The sequence below is a fragment of the Chiloscyllium plagiosum genome, unplaced genomic scaffold (genome assembly GCF_037043375.1).
Source record: "Chiloscyllium plagiosum isolate Xiang-an unplaced genomic scaffold, Cpla_swu_hap1 HiC_scaffold_17, whole genome shotgun sequence".
In the NCBI taxonomy this organism is placed as follows: Eukaryota; Metazoa; Chordata; class Chondrichthyes; order Orectolobiformes; family Hemiscylliidae; genus Chiloscyllium; species Chiloscyllium plagiosum.
In genome coordinates, this window is record NW_028270155.1 from 42,887,253 (window position 1) to 42,910,829 (window position 23,577).

General features: G+C 38.9%; 1 protein-coding gene across 1 annotated transcript in view; it reads right to left on the bottom strand.

Moving 5' to 3' along the window:
• itfg1 (integrin alpha FG-GAP repeat containing 1) overlaps nt 1–23,577 on the bottom strand; it is a 237,556-nt gene that overhangs the window by 69,210 nt on the left and 144,769 nt on the right. Inside the window, exons 11-12 of the mRNA XM_043706920.2 lie at nt 10,610–10,760; nt 5,743–5,851 (exon numbers count right to left, since the gene is read on the bottom strand). Coding sequence (XP_043562855.2) covers nt 5,743–5,851; nt 10,610–10,760 — 260 coding nt within the window. The remainder of the gene's footprint in view (nt 1–5,742; nt 5,852–10,609; nt 10,761–23,577) is intronic.

Consider the following 23,577-nt stretch of genomic DNA (forward strand, 5'->3'; position numbering starts at 1 on the left):
TCTACTCCAGCTAACTTTGTCCTCATTCCTTTGTAATTATCCTTATTTAAATTCAGCACAGTTATTCCGACCAAAGTTTCTTACCTTCAAACTGAATGTTAAATTCTACCATACATTTCTCGGGAATATTTTGCTCAGATCATTTTTTAAACCTTTTCATTTCACATTAGATCCAAAGTAGCCTAACCTCCGGTTGGACCCACAACATGCTATTCAGGGAGACTGTCTCAAATTCCCTACATAAGTTCTTTCTCATGGCTTCCTCTGCCGATTTGACTTTCCCAACTAGCAAGATGATTAAAGTCACTCATGATTAATGTACAACCCTATTCACATGTCCTCATTATCTGCCGATTTATCCCAAGTCTCACTCTATAGCTGCTGTTTGGGGATCTACATATTACTCCCACCATTGTCATCTATGAATTCTACATTGTCTGACCTGAGATTATTTCTTGTTAATATACTTGCTTTCTTTCTTAAAGCACTTTATCATCATACTTTGCTTTCTTCTTGGCCCTTCAAAAATGACAAATATCCTTGAAAGCCTCAAAAACTTTGCAAACATATATCTGAATGTCTACCATGTCATACTCATTTATTTTTATTTGCACTTTCTGTTTATCCATCTCGTTAGGAACTCATTATTCATTTCCATAAAGAACATGTAATTCTACCTTTTTATAATTTTTCCTACTCTGACCTATTTTGTCAACACACCCATGCGTGTGTGGTTAATTTCTAATCATTTTACCTGCATTGTTAGCCAACACTGTTGTCTTAGCTTTTCTCTTAACTTTTCAAAATTTACCTCACATGAACCCTCTTCCCCCTCCAAACTATTTTGTGTGAAGTCCTCACCACAAGCTTTAGTTGTTGGGTTGTTCAGGTGAAGGCTGTTCCAATGGTATAGCCTTATTTCTCTACATTTGAGCCATGCATTCAAACTCCCTGATCTTATTTACCCTCATCCAAATGTGATGCAATATCTTTGTGATTCTGCATTTCAACTTAACTCTAGCTGCCCATATTCTCTCAGCAGAACCTCTTTCTTATTCATTTTGATGTCATTGATACCCATGTAGACAATAGAAACTGCATACTTCTCCTCCCACTCAAAGTTCCTCTCCAACCCTGATATATTTCTCTTACTTCTGACAAGGGCAAGCAAAACAGCCTTCATGACTGATGTTCTCAACTGCAGAGGATAAATCTACCTCCTGAACTATATGGTTTCCTGCTACAAATATGCTATTCTTTTGATCGCTCAACTTGAATGATTCCCTGCACCATACTGTCATGAAGTGGTCTGCATATCCTCTCTGTTTCTACTTTCAATCAAACTGGCTGCAAGAACCTTAAACCTGTTGAAACATTATAATGGTAGAGTTTTTCCATTGCTACCTTTTGGATCCCCACACCTGCTTCTTTTTCACTCACCTGTCTCCACCCCTCCTCCATCGCCCTGTCCTTGACCATGAACAAAATCAAAGTATCTAGCCTAAGGGATGTTACTGCCTTCTGGAACAAGATAAACAGTTAACTCCCCCACCATACCACCACCCCAATGCATGACAATATCTGAAGCTTGAACTCCCAACTCTTCAACTTAGACCTGCCATTCCTAGAACTGCAGAGTATTACTGAAGATTTGGTTTCTACGGATCACATAAATATCCACCAGTACTCACAAGCTATAGCTGCAACACATCACCTGCCTAGCCATCTGGATTTTGTTTGTATTTAACTACTTAGACTTCAAGCTTAGGATATCATTCATTGATTACCAGCAGCTGCATTATGACATTTATTTAGTTACGAAATGAATTAAATACTTATATCACTTCAGTATCAATTTAACCTACTGTCTCAGCTTAGACACAAGAACAAACTTTATTCCATTACATAACTGCATGCCTACTTAATGCCTCTGTACTTCTGCCCTCAGGTCTCAGGTTTCAGATCAGTCCCGTTTTTGGAAAATGCCAGAAATGTACTTCCTCCCTCAATTCACTGAATTCCTTCACTTACTAAATTCCTGGATTAAAGCATTTGGCCTAGTAGTGTGACTCTACTACAAACCTATTAACGGCATTTTTGAAAGTCAAAACATGAACAAGGTTCTAGACACAAGAATAAAAATCCCATCATAAGCACTAGCAATCACAAGTAAAGTAAAACAAAAACTGCAAAATTGATAACAGGTCTGTCAGAATCTAAGGAAAAGAAATGTGAATGTGATGGGTGTAACTTTTCCTATAGAACGAGAAAAAGGACATTATAATGCTTTTTACTGAATTGAATAAAACAGCAATTCAAAATTCACTCCACAAAGGAATTTATCCATCTCCCCATTGCCAGATTTGCTAAAAGATTTGTCATTTAAATTTTAACAACTTTTGCTTCTGACAGTTACATTTATGGGAAGACTATGTGGCATGGAATGAACCAAAGCAACCATGAGATTATAAATCAAAGCATTTCATTCCCCTCCCAAAACAAACACTCTATGATGGTGTCTTTCAAACACAGTAACTTGAATTGCCTATTGTCTAAGATCAAACACATTTTCTTACTGGCATCTTCCTCATCCCCCATGTTTTTATATGTATTCTATCAATTCCAATCCACGGTACAGAAGCTTGTTTATTTTTCCCACGTCTCTATTTCAGCCACTTCCAGCTACCTCCTAATTAACCCATTTAGTTATTTTTGTGGTATAAAAATAGCTTAAGATGTCACGGATGAAAAAGAAAACTGATCTAGTGGAAAGATCATATCCTTGAAGTGGTGTTCAGTTGCGTGTAAGAATACTTCAGGATAAAACTAAAAGCAGCATCTCTCAGAATTTCACATCAGCCAGAGGTTCCTGAACCTCCCTCAGGAACCAGCACTCCACAACCTAAGTTGACTTGTGGGAATATCTGATATGACCTACCATCTGGCATGAAAGGGCTTTTTGTATGGGCTGTAGTTGCAAAGCATCTACTTCAATTCCTACATCTGCCACCTAGCTTTCATATGCTTTTTGTTTAAAACCATTGGACTGCGGGGGTCCCCAGTGGAGTCGTCCTACTTTTCATTGGGAATTGGTGGTGGAGCGCGTTGCATGTAGCATCCCATGTAACTGCACATTGCTGAAGTTCGCTCAATCCCAGCCCAACTGTTTGTTTTGAGGCGCTGTCGAGTCTATGGACAATGTATATATATGCTGCGGTTGACTCTTATTTAAAAATCTTTTGCTATTCTTTTGGTTGCACTTCAGCAGCCACACTCCTGATCTTTGGCCATCCGGTGCAGAGGGTTGTGGGTAAGTCAGAGGACCTCCTCATGGGTCTGCTCCCACATCTGGTCAGGTTGGACATTAGTGCATCAGGGGTCACAGCTACCAACTGTCTGCCCCTCTATTGCAACTATGTTTGTGTCTGGTGTACTTGGAGAGTGAGCACAAGGCATCCATCAATACTCTCAATCCCTTTAGAGGAAGATGGACACCACAGAAGGTAGAGTGTTTTATCTCTCTATCCAACTCTATTTTGATTTGATTTGCTTTATTACTGTCACGTGTACTCAGGTACAGTGAAAAGTGTTGTCTTACATGCTTTACAGGCAGACCGTGGGCGGCATGGTGGCACAGTGGTTAGCACTGTTGCCTCACAGCGCCAGAGGCCCGGGTTCAATTCCCGCCTCAGGCGACTGACTGTGTGGAGTTTGCACATTCTCCCCGTGTCTGCGTGGGTTTCCTCCGGGTGCTCCGGTTTCCTCCCACAATCCAAAAAATGTGCAGGTTAGGCGAATTGACCATGCTAAGTTGCCCGTAGTGTTAGGTGAAGGGATAAATGTTGGGGAATGGGTCTGGGTGGGTTACGCTTCGGCGGGTCGCTGTGGACATGTTGGGCCGAAGGGCCTGTTTCCACACTGTAAGTAATCTAATCTAATCTAATCTAATCTAATCTAATCTAATAAAAGATCAACCTGTACAAACGCATAGGGTAACAGAACAGAGTGCAGTTTTCAATGTTACAGCTGCTAAGAAGGCGCAGAGAGAGATCAACATTAACATTAAAGAGGTCTGATAACAGCTGGGAAGAAGCTGACCTTGAATCGGTTTGTACATGTATTCAAACTTTTTTTTTGCCTGACAAAAGGTGGAAGAGAGTATAACTGGAATGGGTGCGGTCTTTGATTAAACTGGCTGCTTTCCTGATGCAGTGAGAAGTACAGATCAAGTCAATAAATGGGAGGCTGGTTCGTGTGATGGACTGGACTGTGTTCACAACTCTCAGTAGTTTCTTTCAGTCTTGGGAAAAGCAGTTGCCATACCATGTTGTGATGCACCCAGACAGAATGCTTTCTATAGTACATCTATAAACATTTGTAAGTGTTCATACAAATTTGATTTAGGCCCACCACCTTTGGTGGTCTTAATGGGCTCTGCCTGTAAATTAATCAAATTGAAAAAAAAAGATGATTTATTGGTGGAAGTTAACAGATGAAAAAAATACAATGTGATTTGGTGTTGGGAAAATAAAACCATTCAGCTGTATTTAAGAGCACTTCTGAATATAATTTTTAAAAAATCTTTGATTTAATGGTGGTGGTTAAATATGAAAATTGTTACAGGTGATTTTGTGATAGGATAGTTGCTTAGTTGTATGTGGCAGCACTTCCAAATATTAAAAAAAAAATCTCTGAAGGGGTCTGTTGTGGTGCAGTAAGGCCCGGGTTTAAGTGCTATCTGTTCTAGAAATTTGTCAGAATGCCCCCAAACAGATGGATTTAAAACTTTTAAAATGTGTTTGGCGTTCAGACCACTGCTTGAGGCAGAACAATGCTGCCACAAATCAGTTGCAATGGCATACTTAAATGAAATGATAAATGTTTAGATAATGTACATTAATAAAAGCAAAATGTCTGCCAAAATTAAAAATAAAACATTTTTGAAGGGCTCTTCAGGTGCAGTGGTAGTACCTTGATAGAAGGCTGGGTTCAGGTTCCACCTGCTTGAGAGGTAGGTCATAATATCTCTGAACTGATTGATTACAAAACATTTCAGTTGGCAAAGTGTCTTAAAAGCAGGTGCTGCAGACAAGGGAGACCAGTTTAAGATGACATTTTGCAGTTCAAAAATCCAGCCAGGTATTGCTTTGTCACTTCAGGATGATGTTGGAATAGTTAGCTTTCACAACTCTGCTCTTACGTACTTCAGAAAATGAGATCCATGAACTAGGCATAATTGATTCTTTATGTCTTGTATTGAAAGGAATGGAGATGAAAACTACACTGGAAGAATGGCTAAGTGCAATGGGGATGAGGACATGAATGGGCTGATTATTAATCAGCATCCAGACTCACTAAATAAAAGCTGGATAGAAAATTAGTCTTGATTGGGATTAGGGGAAAATTTGAATGTCAACAACTTTTGCTTTTCCGAAAGAACAATAAACTATTTCATAAAATTTCCCAGCAAAACCAGACAACTGAGAACATGACAACAGTGGAAAATAAATTCAAGTAACAAGCAGTGGAGGAGTTTGAAGAGAAGTTGATGGGGATTCCAGTAGTATAGTTATTGGACTCCTTTGTTTAAACTTTCCATAATTAGTAAATTAGTACTGCCTTAGTTACTGAAACTAACATCAGTTTCCTACTGTTTTTGAACTAGATTATTAAAGTAATCTTCTAATTTTTGAAGTATTGCATGATTTTAATAAATAAAAAAGTATGTGACAGTCTACTTACCAATTACTTTTACAAAATAAGCATCAGCATCAAAGTTATTTCGCAAAGCATGGATGGTGAATTCTGAATTTTCCTTATTTTTGTTTAATACCAGCAAGTCCAAGATACCCTGTCATAACAAACATTTGACACATGAAAAATAATGTTATAGTGTATAATCGTATAAACTTTCATGAAAATTAAGATATAGCACTTTTTAACGTTAAAAAACGCCACTCAAAAATCCTGTTCAGTAAAGAAGCTGATATGTGCACAAAATCATACACTATGTACAGGAGGAGACCATTCAGCCTATCATGTCTATGCCAGTTTTCTGGAAGAGAAATTTGACAAGTCCCACTTCCCTTTCCTTTCTCTGCAGAAACGCAAATTCTTTCTCCCAATTCGAATGATTATCCATGTCTGTTCTGAAGACCCCATTTGAATCTGCTTCCATTAAGTTCACAGGCACAGCATTCCAAAGCCTAACCATTTGCTGAATAAAAAATATTCCTCATGTCACCAATGCTTCTTTTGTAAATTACCCTAATCAGTTACCACTGAATACTGAATCTTCCATTAATGGGAACTGTTTGTATCTCTGTACTCAATCAAAACCCCTCATGACTTCTGAAAAGAAATTTCTTCTCAATCATCTCTTCTACAAGATTAGCCCCAGCTTCTCCAGTCTAATTAGTAATCCATGAGGTTCCTTATTATTGGAACCATTAAACTCCAAAGCTGAGCATGATAATTAAGAAGCTACTTAGAACATACTTGGAAATTGAATTTCAGCTACTCAGTCTGAGCCCAATGTAGAGAAACATAAGGTGCTTTTCATAGGAACAAAGGTTTTAATATTAAAATTTGAAAGAAAAATTGAGGCAATCTTTCTACTTTATAAATCATTGGTGTCACTATATTTAGAATACTGTGCATAGTTCTGATTGTCAATGTACAAGATATTGCAGTTATTAAAATGATACAGAAGACAGCAAGCAGAATGAGTGAGGTGGAGGGATTGAATTCTCAGCAATTCTATAAATTGGGGACCTTTTCACCAGAATAGAGGTTGAAAAATGATACGATTGCTGTTTTTAGGAATCTAATGTGATGAGAAAAATGCAGACTGTGATAAGCTATTTCAACTTGCCCAGAAAAATGCCTGAGGGGGACAAGTTCAAAACTAATCTGTGAAATATTATTTCAGTCAATAAGTGGTCAAACTGTAGAGCAGATTCAATTAGCATGGCAATGGAAACAAACTATGTTGCTTTACTCAAATGCAAATTGGGCAATTCCTTTAAGCAAACATTTTGGGATCTCCTATGTATATTTTGAAACATGACAGGTGGCAATTGGCAAGCAAAGTATGCTTGAATGAAAACTGCTGACTTTTGGTCTATGGTTTCCAAAGCTCTTTCTCGCTGATGTTTTCTCCATCTCACGTCTGTATCTATTGTAGATTAATTGATAGGGAAGGGTAAAAAAGCAAGCAGAATTTGGGTGATTAGTAAGCAAGTTGATTAATATGACATGTAAACTGGCATGTGGCGATTAGTATGAAAGACAAATTAGACAGACCTTTTTTTTTGTCTCAAGTCCGAGGCCCAGGATATACTGTCACAATTCAAAACTTTGTTGATCAAAGCTGCACTAATTTAAACAATTTAAAGCATAATTATATTTAAATTTAGATATATTTCAAGAAATAAGAGAAATCATTCCTTGCAATGTGACTAACTAAAAACAATTTTCATATTGGTGTAGCAATCAGTTATTCAACAAAGTTAAAAATCACACAACACCAGGTTATAGTCCAACAGGTTTAATTGGAAGCGCACTAGCTTTCGGAGTGACGTTCCTTCATCAGGTGATTGTGGAGGACTCGATCGTAACACAGAATTTATAGCAAAAATTTGCAGTGTGATGTAACTGAAATTATACATTGAAAAATTGATTGTCTGTTAAGCCTTTCATCTGTTAGAATACAGTGATAGTTTCACGTCTTTCATGCGTAAATCACAAAACCCTTTTTTAAAAAGTTGCATTCTTGGGTTAGCTGTTAACAATGGTGACAGCTAGACAATATGTTAAATGTGCTAGCCCCCTGTGTTCTCTGTCTATGACCTGATGTTTAGATTGATTTTAAACTAAAAAGTGAATTACATAAATTCATGCAGTTTTTGAGCTCAGAGTTCGATATGAATGTATGCAGTTTTTGAGAAAGTGCAATATAACTCTGCAGGTACAAATTCACCACACAAAATTACTTTGGATCTGACTAAACAGAGTAATTAAGGTTTCATTAATGAAGCAATGCTGATTTTCATACACATATTGCGAGGTTATGTCAATAACTAGATAGCTGAAACAGCCTAATATAAATTAAAGGCTGGGCAAGTAGTCCGGTAGTTCAAAGGCTTGTTCCATGAATACCTTATTATGGGTTGAATAGTGACAGTTCTTGGACTTCAACACCTAATAATGTATTTTAGGGACAAGTTAATGCAAAAAAATCAAGTTAACTCTTAGGCGAAAGTGAGGACTGCAGATGCTGGAGATTAGAGTAGAGTGTGGTGCTGGAAAAGCATAGATCAGGCAGCATCTGAAGACCAGGAAAATTGACGTTTCGGGCAAAATCAGGATTAATCAGGATTCCTGATGAAGGGCTTTTGCCCAAAACGTCAATTTTCTGCTCCTTGGATACTGCTTGACCTGCTGTGCTTTTCCAGCACCACATTTGAATTAGTTCTTAGCCAGTATATAAGGCAATCTGGTCAAGCATTGTTAAAATGAAATGTCCTCGCATCACCAATATAGGATGGAAAGACAATGAGACCAAAGATTCTGGAGGAAAACAAATTGCATGCACAAGGATACATTTTGTAGTGATTGATCTCAATTATAGTGATCTCACTGTTATTGCTGTGGTTTGTGTGTTATTTGTTCAGTTTTAACATTAGGACTCTTTACCAGCAGAAACCTTCTTGTTTAGTTCTGCTGAGCAACAAATACTCATCACTTCTAATGATATTTTACTCTATTTTCAGGATTCTGTCATCCTTGTTACCATCTTCTTCCTAGGTAGTAATAATTCATCAAGTTTCAGAGGAATGCTCTCACTCGAAGATAAGAATTGTTGTTGCTGTTACTCATCATTTACAGATACCTAAGATTTGCAGTGTGACATTTTTAAGGTGATGCAACAAATAAGAAAAAGCTTTATATCTGAAAGGGCAACTGTCTTGTGTATTCCTGACATGCTATCTCCAGTATTTTTATTTTTAAATAATGTTTTTAAATTTCAAAAAAAAAATTCTCATTGAATAAATTACATTTTGAAGAATCTTCTTCTATGTCTCCCTTTCTTTTTCACATAAGCTAACTAATATTTTATGAATATGAAAGTGTGCACAATCAGGTTAGCCCACTACACTAACATTATTACAGCCAAGCCAATGGTGCTACATGGCTCCTGATGAAGGGCTTATGCCTGAAACATCGATTCTCCTGTTCCTTGGATGCTGCCTGACCAGCTGTGCTTTTCCAGCGCCACAGTCTTGACCCTGATCTCCAGCATCTGCAGTCCTCACTTTCGCCCAATAGTGCCACAGTCAGTCCCGGATAACTGACCGAATAACATAGGGAGTTATCCCCTTTTCCATAAAAGATCAAGCAGAGGAGAGCCGGTGGGCCCACCCTGGGAAAATCAGAGTACAAACATGAATTGAGATTAAGGACAGAGTTTTACAGTCCTCCACTGGCAGGTTTCCAGGTGGGGGTGGACTGTAACATTTTCTGAATGAATTTCCTGTTGACAGCTCATTCACCCCAACTGCAATTTTATGGGAGATGGCAGGTACAAGGCCAGCCCTCCCGTCCTTCTCACAATGGGCATTCTGGAACTATTTCACCCCCATTTTCAATACGGCCTCAATTTTGAGGCTGGCAGGAGGATATTAGTGCAGGAGTTTAGACGAGGGAAAAAAAGGATGCCTGACAAGTCATGCTATTTGGACCTCAAGAAGGAACGGACACCCTGCTTCAAATGACTCCTTTCCGATAGGCACATCTCCACATGCCCTAGTACTCTGTGGATGCTCCTCTCAACCCTAGCCCCTCTCTCCATCAAGACCCCATTCCTCTCTCCCCGCTTCCCTAGGCCTCATCCCACCATCCTCCTGTAACAATATCTCTACTTATCTAGTACTAGAATCTAGGGGTTGGAATCTGAGGACTGATTACAGTTCTAATCCTGGTCTCCGCTGCTACTTGCCTTCAGCGACTACAACAGCCAGCTTTATTAAAACTATAAGTTACCCCACACTTTTACATGTCTTTAAAGCCGCTCAGTGACCACTGTTCTAATTTTAGGTATTTGTTCGTGACAGGCTAGTTTAAAAATACGATGAACAGTGGATAATTTAAAGCAGTATGGGCAAAAAATTGAATCTCCCCAGTTTTCTCCTCCAAACACCTTTGCTTCAATGTCACCATCATTTTCATCTTGTAGAATAGCGCTGCATCATACTCTGCAAACAATTTCAAAGCAGACAAAGTATATTGATGCTAAAACTACCAATGGTCATCATTCAGATCCAAAAATCTGCATTGTATGGCAAGGGTCGCCAGACAATAATTATAATAATTTATTCTCTTCCTAGCCTTATATTGTTAATTCACTATCCTAGGTGAGGTCTGTACAGACCAGGAATTGATTCTGAATGTGGAGGAATGCCTCATCTGCAAGAATCATTATCCTACTAGGTAGTTGCCACAACCATACATGAGTAAAGTTCCCAATACTAGCAGTTATAAAAGATTGACATTGATAGTCAAATAAATAATATGAAAAAGATAATTAGCAACACTATTTTGAACTTACATCTTCATAAATGTCAAAGAAGGTTGCAACAACAGCATTTTTAATTCCATTTAAATCGGACAGCTCCCAAAGAACCTTGAACATTCGACCCACAGGCTTGCAGCTTGCATCATTGCATGGAACATTTTCCAGTAGAAAAGCTTGCGTGTTGCTGCAAGAGGAGAAAGTTTTAAACAAAATTGCCTAAAATTGCAAACTGTAAATTGATCATTGAGAGCAGAAACATTGGTAATTTGACTCCTGGTGATTGCCAAAAAAACAGCAATATTGGATTGGCCACCTGCCATGCATTGGTCAATATACTTTTATCTGTTCTATATTGTTACCAATAATTAAAATGGCCCCTAGGGGTAAATCGCAAATTGTATTCAAGCACTTTATATTATTTACCATTTGAATAACAATACCAGTTGCAAATAGTGAGGAGTTAACTCCCTCTACTTTGCAACTAGTTACTGGAAAAGAATGACATTTTCTCCATTTACATATAAAACATGGTATACTCTATACTGGTAACATTATGAGCTTTGCTGAATAGGAGGTAGTTTTTTTGTGTAATGGGCCAATGCCTACTGGGGCCCAGTTTTAGAATGCTTAAACCATATGACTTGAGCAAAAGGAAAAACCCTCACTTCATTAAACTGGACTGGATTTGAATTCACTTCCCAGAAGTAAAAGGTTAAAGGTTTAATATATAATGTATTATATGACTTATAAGTAGAAACAAAAATAAAAGTTTGTGCAGTTCACTGTGCAAGTGTATTATTTCTGTAGGCAAGTTTAAAATAATCTGTTCATTATGTGTCGAGGACTGTAAAACACAAACTGTTTCGGGGTGGTTGTGAAGCTTGATGGATGAGAAATGTATTTCAAACAAGAGAGTTTCTATCTAGACTGCTATTAGTGCTGCTGAAACGGAAATCCATATGATTTAGCAGGAGGTGAAAGCAGCACTCTTGCAAATGTTTTCAGATAGTGTGGTTGCAACATTGCCAGTCTATCATGTTTTCAGTCTCAACGTTTTCTTTTACATCCCAAAAAAATCAGTAATATCTTCTAAGAAAGAAAACATTCCACAGAGAGAGATTGAAAGCTTCCATGTTATTTTAAAACCTTTTTTTTACAACCGACTACACTTTTTTCAGACAGATAACAACCCATCTGTTCTTAATCACTGAAGCTTTTAAAATGCAAATACATTCCCCCAGTGAAGGATTACAGCTTACTACTTCCTTTCAGCTAACCCATTTATCTAAGTAGAAATATCTCAAAATCTGTAATTTCCTGAAAATCTAAGTTGACACTTAACAGCCCTTTTGACCTTTCATTTATTTCTTGTCAGGAGCTATCATTTTACATCAGATGAAGCTGAACAAAAAAAACTCTTCACAGATGAGCAGATCGTGAGGAGGTGGTCCAAATATTTTAATTGCTTCTAAAACACATTTTGGAGGAACTAACTATAATCACACACCATCTGGCTTTTTCAATTCTGTCATGACAACTCGGAGGTACAAGATGATGTCACACAGTATGCCTAATAATTAAAATGTTTGGCCTATAATTACAAACATTGTTATTAACCCTCCATAGACTCTTGATGCCCACACAGTAAGTTAAGAACTTGTACTACATGCAACATTCCAGTCTACAAAATTTCAATATCTAATATTGTTAAGAGAATATAAAGTGGACTCCAAATTAAAGGTTAAACAAAGTAAGTGAAATTTACTACTAGGCCTCCATGAAAGCAACATTCACATTAAGACCATGACAAGTTCTGAACTGAAAAAGCAAAGGGAGGCTCAATTTCAGATTTTAACAGCTACATTTGCAGCATAAAGTAACAAAAAAAAAAGTAAGGTTACAATTACAGTGAGATATTTCTCTCCAAATTTAGACGGGAATGTGGAGGTGGGATGATACTCAACATAATAGAGACTCTACATAATAGAGACAACAAAATTGGTTCCGATTTTACTTTTTATGCTTCACAGTTACTTTGCATATCCAATCGATTAATTTTTAACTGATTTGATTAAATTTAATTTATTGTCACATGTTTCAAGATTAGCGAAAAGCATTGTTTTGCATGCTAACCAGACAAATCATATTTTAAGTACATCAGGATAACAGAACAGAACAAAGAACAATACAGCACAGGAACAGGCCCATCCGCCCTCCAAGTCTGTGCTGATACATTTTGCCCTTCCATACTAAAACTGTCTTCACTTAGAGTCTGTATTCCCAGTATGTGCAGTCCTCACTTTTGTCTAGTTGATTTATTCCTTTATTCCCTTCCTATTCATGGATGCTGCTATCGTGTCTGCTTCCACCATCTCCACTGGCAGCGCACTCCAGGCACTCACCACCCTTTGCATGAAAATCCTGGCACATCTCTTTTAAACTTTCCCCTAACGCCTCGCACCTTGAACCTGTGTTCCCTAGTAATTGACCCCTCCATCCTAAGAAAAAGCCTTATACTTTCCACTCGAGCCATACCATTCATAATCTTACAAAGTTCTATCAGGTTGCCTCTTGACCTCCTGCATAAACACTGAGAAAACCCCAGTCTATCCAATCTTTCTTCAGAGTTAAAACCCCCCATACCAGGCAACATCCTGGGCAACCTTTTCCATACCAAAGCATCCATATCTGATAGTGTGGTGACCAGAACTATACGTAACATTTCAAGTGTGGCCTAACTAAAGTTCTGTAAAGCTACAGCATAACTTGCCTCTCCTTAGACTTAATGCCCCTTCCAATGAAGGCGAGCATGCCATAGGCCTTTTTTACGACCTTATTTACCTGTGCTGCCACTTTCAGTATTTTGTGGGTCTGTACACCCAGATCCCTCTGCATACCAATACTACTAACGGTTCTGTCATTCACTGCATAACTACCACCTGTACTTGACTTTCCAAAATGCATCTCCTCACATTTGTCCAGATTAAACGCCATCTGCCATTTTTCTGCCCATGTCTCCAACTGATCTATGTCCTGCTGAATCTTCTGATAATCCTCCTCACTATCCACAACTCCACCAAACTTTGCATTGTCTGCAAAGTTACTCATTAGACCAGCCATGTTTTCCTCAAAATCATTTACATAGAACACGAACAGCAGAGGTCCCAGCACTGATCCCTGTGGAACATCGCCAGTAACAACACTCCATTTGAAAACCATCCTTCCACCACCATCCTCTGTCTTCTATGCCTAAGCTAGTTCTGCATTCATCTTGCCAGCTCACCTTTGATACTATGTAACTTCACCTTTTGTACCAGTCTGCCACGAGGGACCTTGTTAAAGGCTTTACTGTAGCCCACGTAGAGATCATCAACCGCTTTTCCCTCATCGATTATCTTCATTTGGAAGAAAATGGGCTCATCAGTGAAAGGCAACATTGTTTTTGTGCAGGGAAGGTCATATCTTACCAACTTAATAGAATTCTTTGAGAAAGTGAAAACTTGATTGATGAGGGAAGGGCTATAGATGTCATATACATGAACTTCAGTAAGGCTTTTGATAAGGGTCCCCATGGTAGGCTGATGGAGAAAGTGAAGTCGCACGGAGTCCAGGGTGTACTAGCTAGATGGATAGAAAACTGGCTGGGCAGCAAGAGAATAATAGTGGAAGACAGTTTCTCAAAATGGAGAAGTGTGTGTTCCACAGGGATTCATGTTGGGATTACTGTTGTTTGTGATATACATAAATAATCTGGTGGAAGGTGTAGGTGGTCTGATTAGCAAGTTTACAGATGACATTAAGAATGATGGAGTAGCAAATAGTGAAGGAGACGGTCAGAGAATACAGCAGAATATAGACAAATTGGAGAACTGGGCAGAGAAATGGCAGATAGAGTCCAATTGGGCAAGATGAAGCATTTTGGAAGATCCAATTCAACAATGAACCAAATGGTAAAGGTAAAATTGATGTACAGAGAGGTCTGGGTGTTCAGATCCATTGTACCCTGAAGGTGGCAACGCAGGTTGATAGAGTGGTCAAGAAGGCATGTGGCTTGCTTTCCTTCATCAGATGGGGCATTGAGTAAAAGAGTTGGCAGGTGATGTTACAGCTGTATAAGACTGGGGTTCGGCCACATTTAGAATACTGCACAGTTCTGGTTGCCACATTATCAAAAGGATGTGGATACTTTGGAAAGGGTACAGAGGAGGTTCACCAGGATGTTGCCTGATATGGAGAATGCTAGCTATGAGGAGAGGTTGAGTAGATTAGCATTATTTTCACTAGAAAGATGGGGATTGAGGGGGGACTTCACTGAGGTCTACAAAATCATGAGAGGTATAGACAGGGTGGATAGCAAGAAGCTTTCCCCCCCAGAGTCGGGGACTCAATTACTAGCGGTCATGAGTTCAAAGTGAGAGGGGAAAAGTTTAAGGAAGATGAGTGGAAAGTTCTTTATGCAGAGGATGGTGGGTGCCTGGAACACGTTGCCACCAGAGGTGGTAGAGCGGGCACGATAGAGTCATTTAAGATGTATCTAGATAGATACATGAATGGGCAGGGAGCAGAGAGATACAGATCCTTGGAAAATAGGTGATAGGTTTAGATAGAGAATCTGGATTGATGCAGACTTGGAGGGTCAAAGGGTCTGTTCCTGTGCTGTAATTTTCTTTGTTCATCGAATTCTCAAAAATTAAATCAATTGAGTGAGGCACAGCCTCCCCCATACAAAATATGCCATCATTAGTAAGTCAATTTGCTTCTAAACACAGAATATAGTGTTGCAGCTAAAAGAGAAGGTCAGAGAAAGATCAACTCTTGTGTATGAGAGGTTTGTTCATTGGTCTGATAACAGTGGGGAAGCAGCTATTCTTAAATCTGTTGGTGTGTGCTTTCAAACTTTTGTATCTTCTGACCAATGGAAGAAAGTGGAAGAGAGGGATCTTTGACTACATTGCTGCTTTCGTGAGGCAGTGAGAACTATTGACAGAGTCAATGGAAGGAAGGGTGGTTTCATGATAGACTGGTTTGTATTCACAACTCTAATTTCTTGCAGTCTTGGGTAGTGCAGTTGCCATACCAAGCTGTGATACATCTGGATAGGATACTCTGTATGATGCCAAATTTCCTTAGCCTTCTAAGAAATTGGAGGCATCGGCGTGCTTTCTTGATGGTTGTTTTGAAGTGGATGGACCAGAATACCATTGGTGATATTTACTCCTGGGAACTTGAAGCTCTTGACCATCTCCACCTCAGGGCTGATACAGACAGGGGTATGTCCTCCACTCAGTTTCCTGAAATCAATGACCAGCTCCTTCATTTTGCTCACATTGAGGGTCAGATTGTTGTCTTTACACCATGCCACTAAGAACTCTATTTATTTCTGTCTCTGTTGTTTGAGATCCAATCCACTATGGTGGCGAATTCAGTAAATTCGTAAATAGAGTTAGAGTGGAACTTGGTCACACAGTGGTGAGTATGTAACGAGTATATTAATGGGCTGAGTATGTAACCTTGCAGGGTACTGGTATTGAAGATTATCACGGAGGACGTATTGTCATCTATCCTTAGTGACTGCGGTCTGCGAGTTAGGAATTCGAGGATCCGGTTGCAGAGGGGTGAGAAGGCTCCTAGGTCTTGGAGTTTGGTGATTAATTCTATTGGAATTATGGTGTTGAGGCCAGAGCTAAAGTCAATAAATAGGAGTGTGACATAGGTGTTCTTGTTATTCAAATTTTCCAAGGATGATTTTAGGGCTAGGGAGATGGCATCTACAAACTGTAGTGACAGTAGGCAAATTGTAGTGGATCAAGAAAATCTTGGAAACTGGAGTTAGTGTGTGTCATTATTAAACTCTTGAAGCACTTTAAAATGATGGATGTTTAAGCAATTGGGTAGCAGTCATTAAGACACATTGTCTGAATTTTCTTTAGCACTGGAATGATAGTGGTCGTCTTGAAGTAAGTGGAAGTCTCTCATTGGAGTAGTGAGAGGTTAAAGATGTCTGCAAATGCTCCTGCCAGCTGGTCTGCATAGGATCTGAGTGCATGGCCAGGGACTCTGGGCAGTCGCTTTCAGTGAATTCACCCTCAAGAAGGCCGATCTGACAGCTGCGGTGATGACTGTTGATACAGGTGCACCCGAGGCTATTGGGGCAGGTGACATCATTTTACTGACATTCTGTTCAAAATGAGCATCATCAGGGAGGGATGCATTGTTGCTCACAATTCTATTCGAATTTGTTTTGTAGTCCATTATATCATGTAAGCCTTGCCATAGTCAAAGCGTTTTCTTATGATTAGTCTGGGACTCTAGTTTAGTCTGGTAATATCTCTTGGCAGCCCTGATGGCTTTGCGAAGATCAATATGTATCCTGTCCAGCTCCCTTTGACTTAGGCAAAGATTCTATGGATAACATACCTGTGTGTAATGAAAAGTCTTATTTGTCATCTATTTGTAGCCCAAAAGAACAATGTAGAAAATTCAAGAGAAGCAGCTCCATTTCAAATCAATGTCAACATTGCCTTGTTTTTAAAGACCTTGGGATTTTTTTTTTTCCACATTTGCAGATAATGTGCTTACAATTTGTTGCTGTGCCAAAAATATCATACTGGATGCCATATTTGCAATGTGAACTTAGTGCTTTTGGGTGGAGCACAAGTCAAGCATTTTGGGGTCGTTATTTCAGAAGTAACAGACCGGCTTTGAAAGATTATCAGGGTTATATTTATGCAATTTACGTGCTGATTTATTCGTCATACAAGTTGTTCCAACCTCATGGGCTCTTCCTGCTTCTGTGGTCTTTATTCCCTGTTCTTTAACCCATCCATCTAACTTATGGCTAAATTTAATCACTAATATGGCTAGTGTGTAAGCTACAGCCTCACAACCCTGTGCAAAGATTTCTCTTTTGTTGTGTCCAAAATCTCTTCGATATAACATTATGTCCATTATTCCAGACCTTTCATTGACTGGGAACTATATGTAACACTAAGATGGTAACTCTGTCACTTTAATTCTTTTCACTTCAAAATGTACTTTCTGACATTTCGATATATCTGCCACGTTGAAAATACTAATGCTAGTTGACCAACATTCCTGGACCTGAGCAAAACCTGGGATCTAATGAATCTAAGAGATTCATGATTGACCCAGTTAAGCGCCTTTTGAGGACTGCTTATGTGTAGGAATTAACAGGTCCTTCCCCTCCACCCAATCCACCATGTAAATGTCTCCCAACTGTCAGAACCCAAAGCTCCTCCCCCATCTGACCCCACACTTCACAGCTTCTCATGACTTCCTTGTGCCCCTGCAAGCTTTTCCCCACCTTCCCTGATCTTTTCTGGTCTGCAGAACTCTCTCCATGCTTTTCAAACCTTGCTGACTTCCGAGTTTCAAATTGTTGGTAATTCAAGAATGGCATTGATGATATTCTATGAGATGGGAAAAGCAGCAATTACATCGCATGCAACATACATTATAGCTATCGTAAAGTGTTTGAAGCTTCGCAAAATTACTCCAAAAACAGCTGTTGACTTAGATAACAAGTATAAATTGTGGATGGCCACAATCTTGAAATAGTAAAATAAAAACATGGGCAATTCATGCTAAATTAATGTGGCATGGTTTATTGAATAAACTACACAAGAATATCTTAATATTATGTGCAGAGTAACAATGAATTGTTGTATAAATACACACACACACACACACACACACACACACAATTTTAAAAACAAGTAAACAGCACAAAAAGCTGTCAACTATAATTGTGTGACTGGAGTTAGCAATACTATTTCAGAACCATTTCTGAATTCAATGTCAGCCAGACAATCAACACCCAGGTATCTCTTAATGGGTCTGAAATTGTAACTATTGTGTTATAATTGGCTACAGAAATTATTAACTGAAAGAAACACTGACATAATTGCAATTTCTTACAAGACATCACGATTGACTCAGGCCCTGGAATGGACCACAGACACCTCTCAATCTGCAACGAGCCCTTGCCTCTAGATCTTTTTCCATCCCAATGCCACCCAGAAATCACATGACTCCCACAGTATTGAATCCCAGGTTATAGTCCAACAGGTTTAATTGGAAACACATTAGCTTTCGAAGCACTGTTCCCTCATCAGGTGATAGTGACTATCACCTGATAAAGGAGCAGCGCTCCGAAAGCTAGCGTACTTCCAATTAAACCTGTTGGACCATAACGTGGTGTTGTTTGATTTTTTTAAACTTTGTACACCCCAATCCAACACTGGCATCTCCAAATCATGAGTATTGAACCCAAATGCCTTTTTCAATTTTATGGTTTTGAAACAGGAGGCAGTTCAGGGGTCAGCGTTGCTTCACATATCTATTGAATCAACACCTCTATGTCTGGAGTACAAAGGAAAAGCTTCTGGCCTGCAAAAAAGCAGCCAACAATGTATATTTTCTTTCATCAAAATAGCAAAGTCGAAGTTGCAATTTGGCACAACATTCTCAGAAGACATTTGATGAGATTTTTAAAGAGAAGAAACTGCTTATAAACCCCTCAGCTGTTACCTGGCCAACTAACCACCCCACAAAGAAATTCCAGCTAACTGACACAAACTTTGAACTCCATCTTTAAAACCTCAGACATTGGTAATTTGGCATCCTTTATCTTTTTTTTTGCACCTAATTTGATATTATTTGAATAATCTCTTTACTTTTTTCAATCTTATCTCTCCATATATCTGTGTTGCGAGCATTTATCCTCCCCAGAAAAACTAAATGACTATTTCGCATCAGTATTTACTGCAGAAAAGAAATGGAAGCTCGACAACTTTGAGAAATACATAGTGCTATGTTGAAAAGTGTCCATTTTATAGAAGAATTGGTTCTGGAGGTCTTAAGAGACATAAATGTAGTGAAGTCCCTGGGACACAATCAGGCATTTCCCAGAACTATGTGGGAAGCTAGAAAAAGATTGCTGGGCTCCTTACTGAGGCATTTGTATCATCAATTGCCACAGGTGAGGTGCTGGAAGAATAGGGTTTGACTAATGTGGCACCATTATTTAAGAAAGGCTGTAAAAAAAGCTAGGGAACTATAGACTGGTGAGCGTCATGCCAGTGGTGGATAAGTTGTTGGAAGGGTTTCTGAGAGACAGAATTTACATGGATTGAAAAGCATGATTAGAGATAGTCAGCATGGCTTTGTGCATGCAAAATCATGTCTCACTAACTTGTTTGAGGTTTTTGAAGAGGTGACAGAGAAGATTGATGAAGGCAGAGCAGTAGACGTTATCTGTATGGACTTTAGCAAAGTGTTTGGCAAGGTGCTGCACATAAACTAGGTAGTAAGGTTAGATCATATGGTATTTGGGGAGCTAGCCAATTGCATGCAAAATTAGCTTGAAGGTAGGTGACAGAGGTTGGTGTGGAGGGACTGGAGGTCAGTGACCAGTGGTGTGCTACTGGGTCCATTGCTTTTCGTCATTTATATAAATGATTTGGATGTGAATGTAGGAGGTATGATTAGTAAATTTGCAGAGGATTACAATAATAGGTGGTGTAATGGACAAGAAGGTTACCTCAGAGTACAACTCTGAGGACTTTGATCAGATGGGCCAATGGACTGAGGAATGGCAGATGGAGTTTAATTTAGACAAATGCGAGGGTAAGGCCCTGGGGACTGCTGCCAAACAAACAGACCTGGGGTACAGGTGCATAATTCCTTGTAAGTGGAGTTGCAGGTAGACAGTATGGTGACAGTGGCATTTGTCACGCTTTCCAATGAAGGTTGCCATGATGCTGTTGTACAGGACATTGGGGAGGCTACTTTTGGAATACTGCATACAATTCTGGTTGTCTTTCTACAGGAAGAATTCTGTTAAACTTGAGAGGGAGCAGAAAATATTAACAAGGATGTTGCCGGGACTGGAGGTTTGAGATGTTGGGAAAGGCTAAATAGGCTGAAGTTATTTTTCCCCCAGAGCACCAGAGACGAAGGGCTGATCTTATAGGGGTATATAAAACCACGAAGGGAATAAATAAGATGAATAGTTAAAGTCTTTTCCCTTGGGTGGGAGAACCCAAAACTAGAGGACATGGGTTTAAGGTGAGAGGGGAAAGATTTAAAAAAGGACTGGAGGGCTAACTTTTTCATGTACAGAACCATATGTGCATGGAATTAGCTGTCATAGAAAGTGATGGAGATGGGTACAATTACAACATTTAAAAAGCATCTGGATGGGTGAATGAATAGGAAAGGTTTACAGGGAAATGGGCCAAATGCTGGAAAATGGGACTAGATTAGATTGGAATGTCTGGTCAGCATGGATAAGTTGGACTGAAGGGTCTGTTTCTGTGCTAAATGACTCCGTATGTGTGAATAAACCCTACCTTGTAAAAAAATACTTGAACATAGTCTTGTTGAGTGTCTTGCAAAGACAGAGTGCACAGCAGGAGAGAAAGGAAGATATTTTTTAAAATATCTGGCATCTGTCCATGACATTAACCAAAATGTAAGTGTTTTGAAACTAGTCAAATTCATTATTTTCAGCATTTGCTGCAAAGAGAGTTACTCAAAATTCAATTGGAGTCATTTTGGCATCATTGTGGTGATTCCATTTCTGGAATGTTCAGATTCAGAATTCTGTCTCCAGAAATCATTTTTTTCTCTAAACATCACATTGGATGTTCCATATTTTTGAAGTGAACTGATGACAGTTTTGTACACTAACAGCATCCCATAATTTGATTGTGGGACCAGACAAAACATCAAATGGGATAACAAGCATTTTTCCACACTCTGGGGAAGGTTTTTTCTCCATCATCTACTCAACTTTTCCATTTAACATAATCATGATCCTTGAATAATTTGTTGAGGTACACATCCATGGTGAACTGCAGACATCGCACAGTTTACATAACTGCAATGAGTGTATTTTGTTTTGCAGGCGCCTGTTCATCCTATGTGAGATCTGAACACGTCCCACTCTAATAGGCTATATTTATGTAGGCCACTGGGTCACTATTCCACATACGAATGACCATAATTTAATTCCATCCTCATTCATCTGAACTTTTTATAAACACAAAAATTTCCTGTAGGGAACTTTATTTTCAGTATGCTGTTACTTACAAATGTATCGATAGGCTTTAATTTCATTCCATTGGCTAGACAAGCCATGAATTTTGTCCTCTCATATCCTCTGGTTGTCACTATGACAATTTTTGAACGCCTTTCCTCTTCACAGTTTGGTTGCTGGACATATCAAAATTCACTGACCTTTCATCCATATTACTGATGTAGAATAATGTTTTTTGCTGTTCTCTGATGAAAGATCAAGGAATCATGAATTTGGCAGAAACTCTTTTGGTAGGTTACTAAACAATCTTGGTCCTCTGCCACCATGTTTTGTCTTACCAATATTGGTAAATACCCACATTTATAAATAGTATAACCTTCAAAGTTAAAAAATACAGAAAACATTTGCAAAGTAGATATCTTACAGGAAATAAATTGTACCTGACCTTGGTGGCCTTGACATTATAGAGTTCTTTGCCGAAGCACTGACCAGCGTTAGCAAGGAAAGTTAGTTTTCTGTATCTGGAGTTTCAACAGGCATTTGACAAGAAGTTTGACTTGACAAACTGTTAAAACATATAGTGCACTGTGGACAGCAAACTCAATGGGCTGAATGGCTTCACCTATGTCATAATTTCTCTTGGTTTGGTAATCAAAGGATGCATACTTACGATAACTGGCAGCAAAATATGAAGTGATATTAGGAAGTATTTTTATGCAACGATGTGAATGGATTGCATTGGTTGAAAATATGTGGGTACCAGGTTCAAAAACAATATGTAGAGATAATTGGATAAATAGCTGAAGGGTAAAAAGTTACAGGTTATGGGGAAATAACATAACCTTTTCAAAGAGCAATGGGCCAATAGGCCAGCCACCTTTTATGATGATACAACAGAAGAAATAGGAGCTGAAGTAGACTGTACTAGCCATCAAGTCTGCTCTGCCATGCAATATGATCGGAGCTGATTTTTGGCTTTAACTCTAATTCCCATCTGTTCCCACTTCCCTTTGATTTCATGAGAAATAGATTTTTAGTTCATCTCAGCCTTAAACATATTCAATAATGGAGCATGCACCATCCTTTGCGATATAGAATACCAGAGTCACAAGTCTTTTTCCTCACATTAAAATAAATTGGCCCTTCATCCTGTGGCTACGTCCCTAGATTCCCCAACAAAAGGACATAGCCTGGAAGTATCCACACGGCCACTCGCCTTCAGGTCCTTACATGTTTCAGCAATATCGCTTCTTATTCTTCTGCTCTCTCAAGTATAGGCCAGTTTTCCACAGCCTTTCATCATAGAACAACCCATTTACCTCATGAACTAATTTAATGAAGCTTTGCTGAATCACCTCAGATGCAAGTGTGACCTTTCCTAGATATGGAGACCAAAAATGTACTCAGTTCTCTAGGGTAAAGTCTCAACTTAGCCCTGTATAATAGCACAAAGATTTCCTTATTCTCCTCCTGCAATGCACTAGCAACTAAGGCTAACATGACATCTGTCTTACTAATGGCTTGCTGCAACAATGTGTTAACTTTGTCTTCACAGGCAAACACATCTAGGTCTCTTGAACATCAGCAAAGCATCAGTATCATATCAAAGTAAATAACCTCAATTCCTCAATTTATACTTCATCTGCAAATTTGTTATTCACCAACTAATCTGTCTACATTTCTTTGCAGGCTTTTTGTGTCCTCCTTGCAGCTTGCATCTCCAGCTAGCTTTCTATCTTCAACAAACCTGGACAAGAAAACGATCATTAAGAGATAAGTAACTAAATCTCCAATATTGATTCAGTTACTGTTCCAATAATCTCAGTCAGTTAACTAGAAAATGCCCCATTTATCCCTATTGTTTGTTTAATATTCATTAACCATTGCTCTATCCATGCTAATATATTACCCTCAAATTCAAGAGTTCTAATCTTTTGTG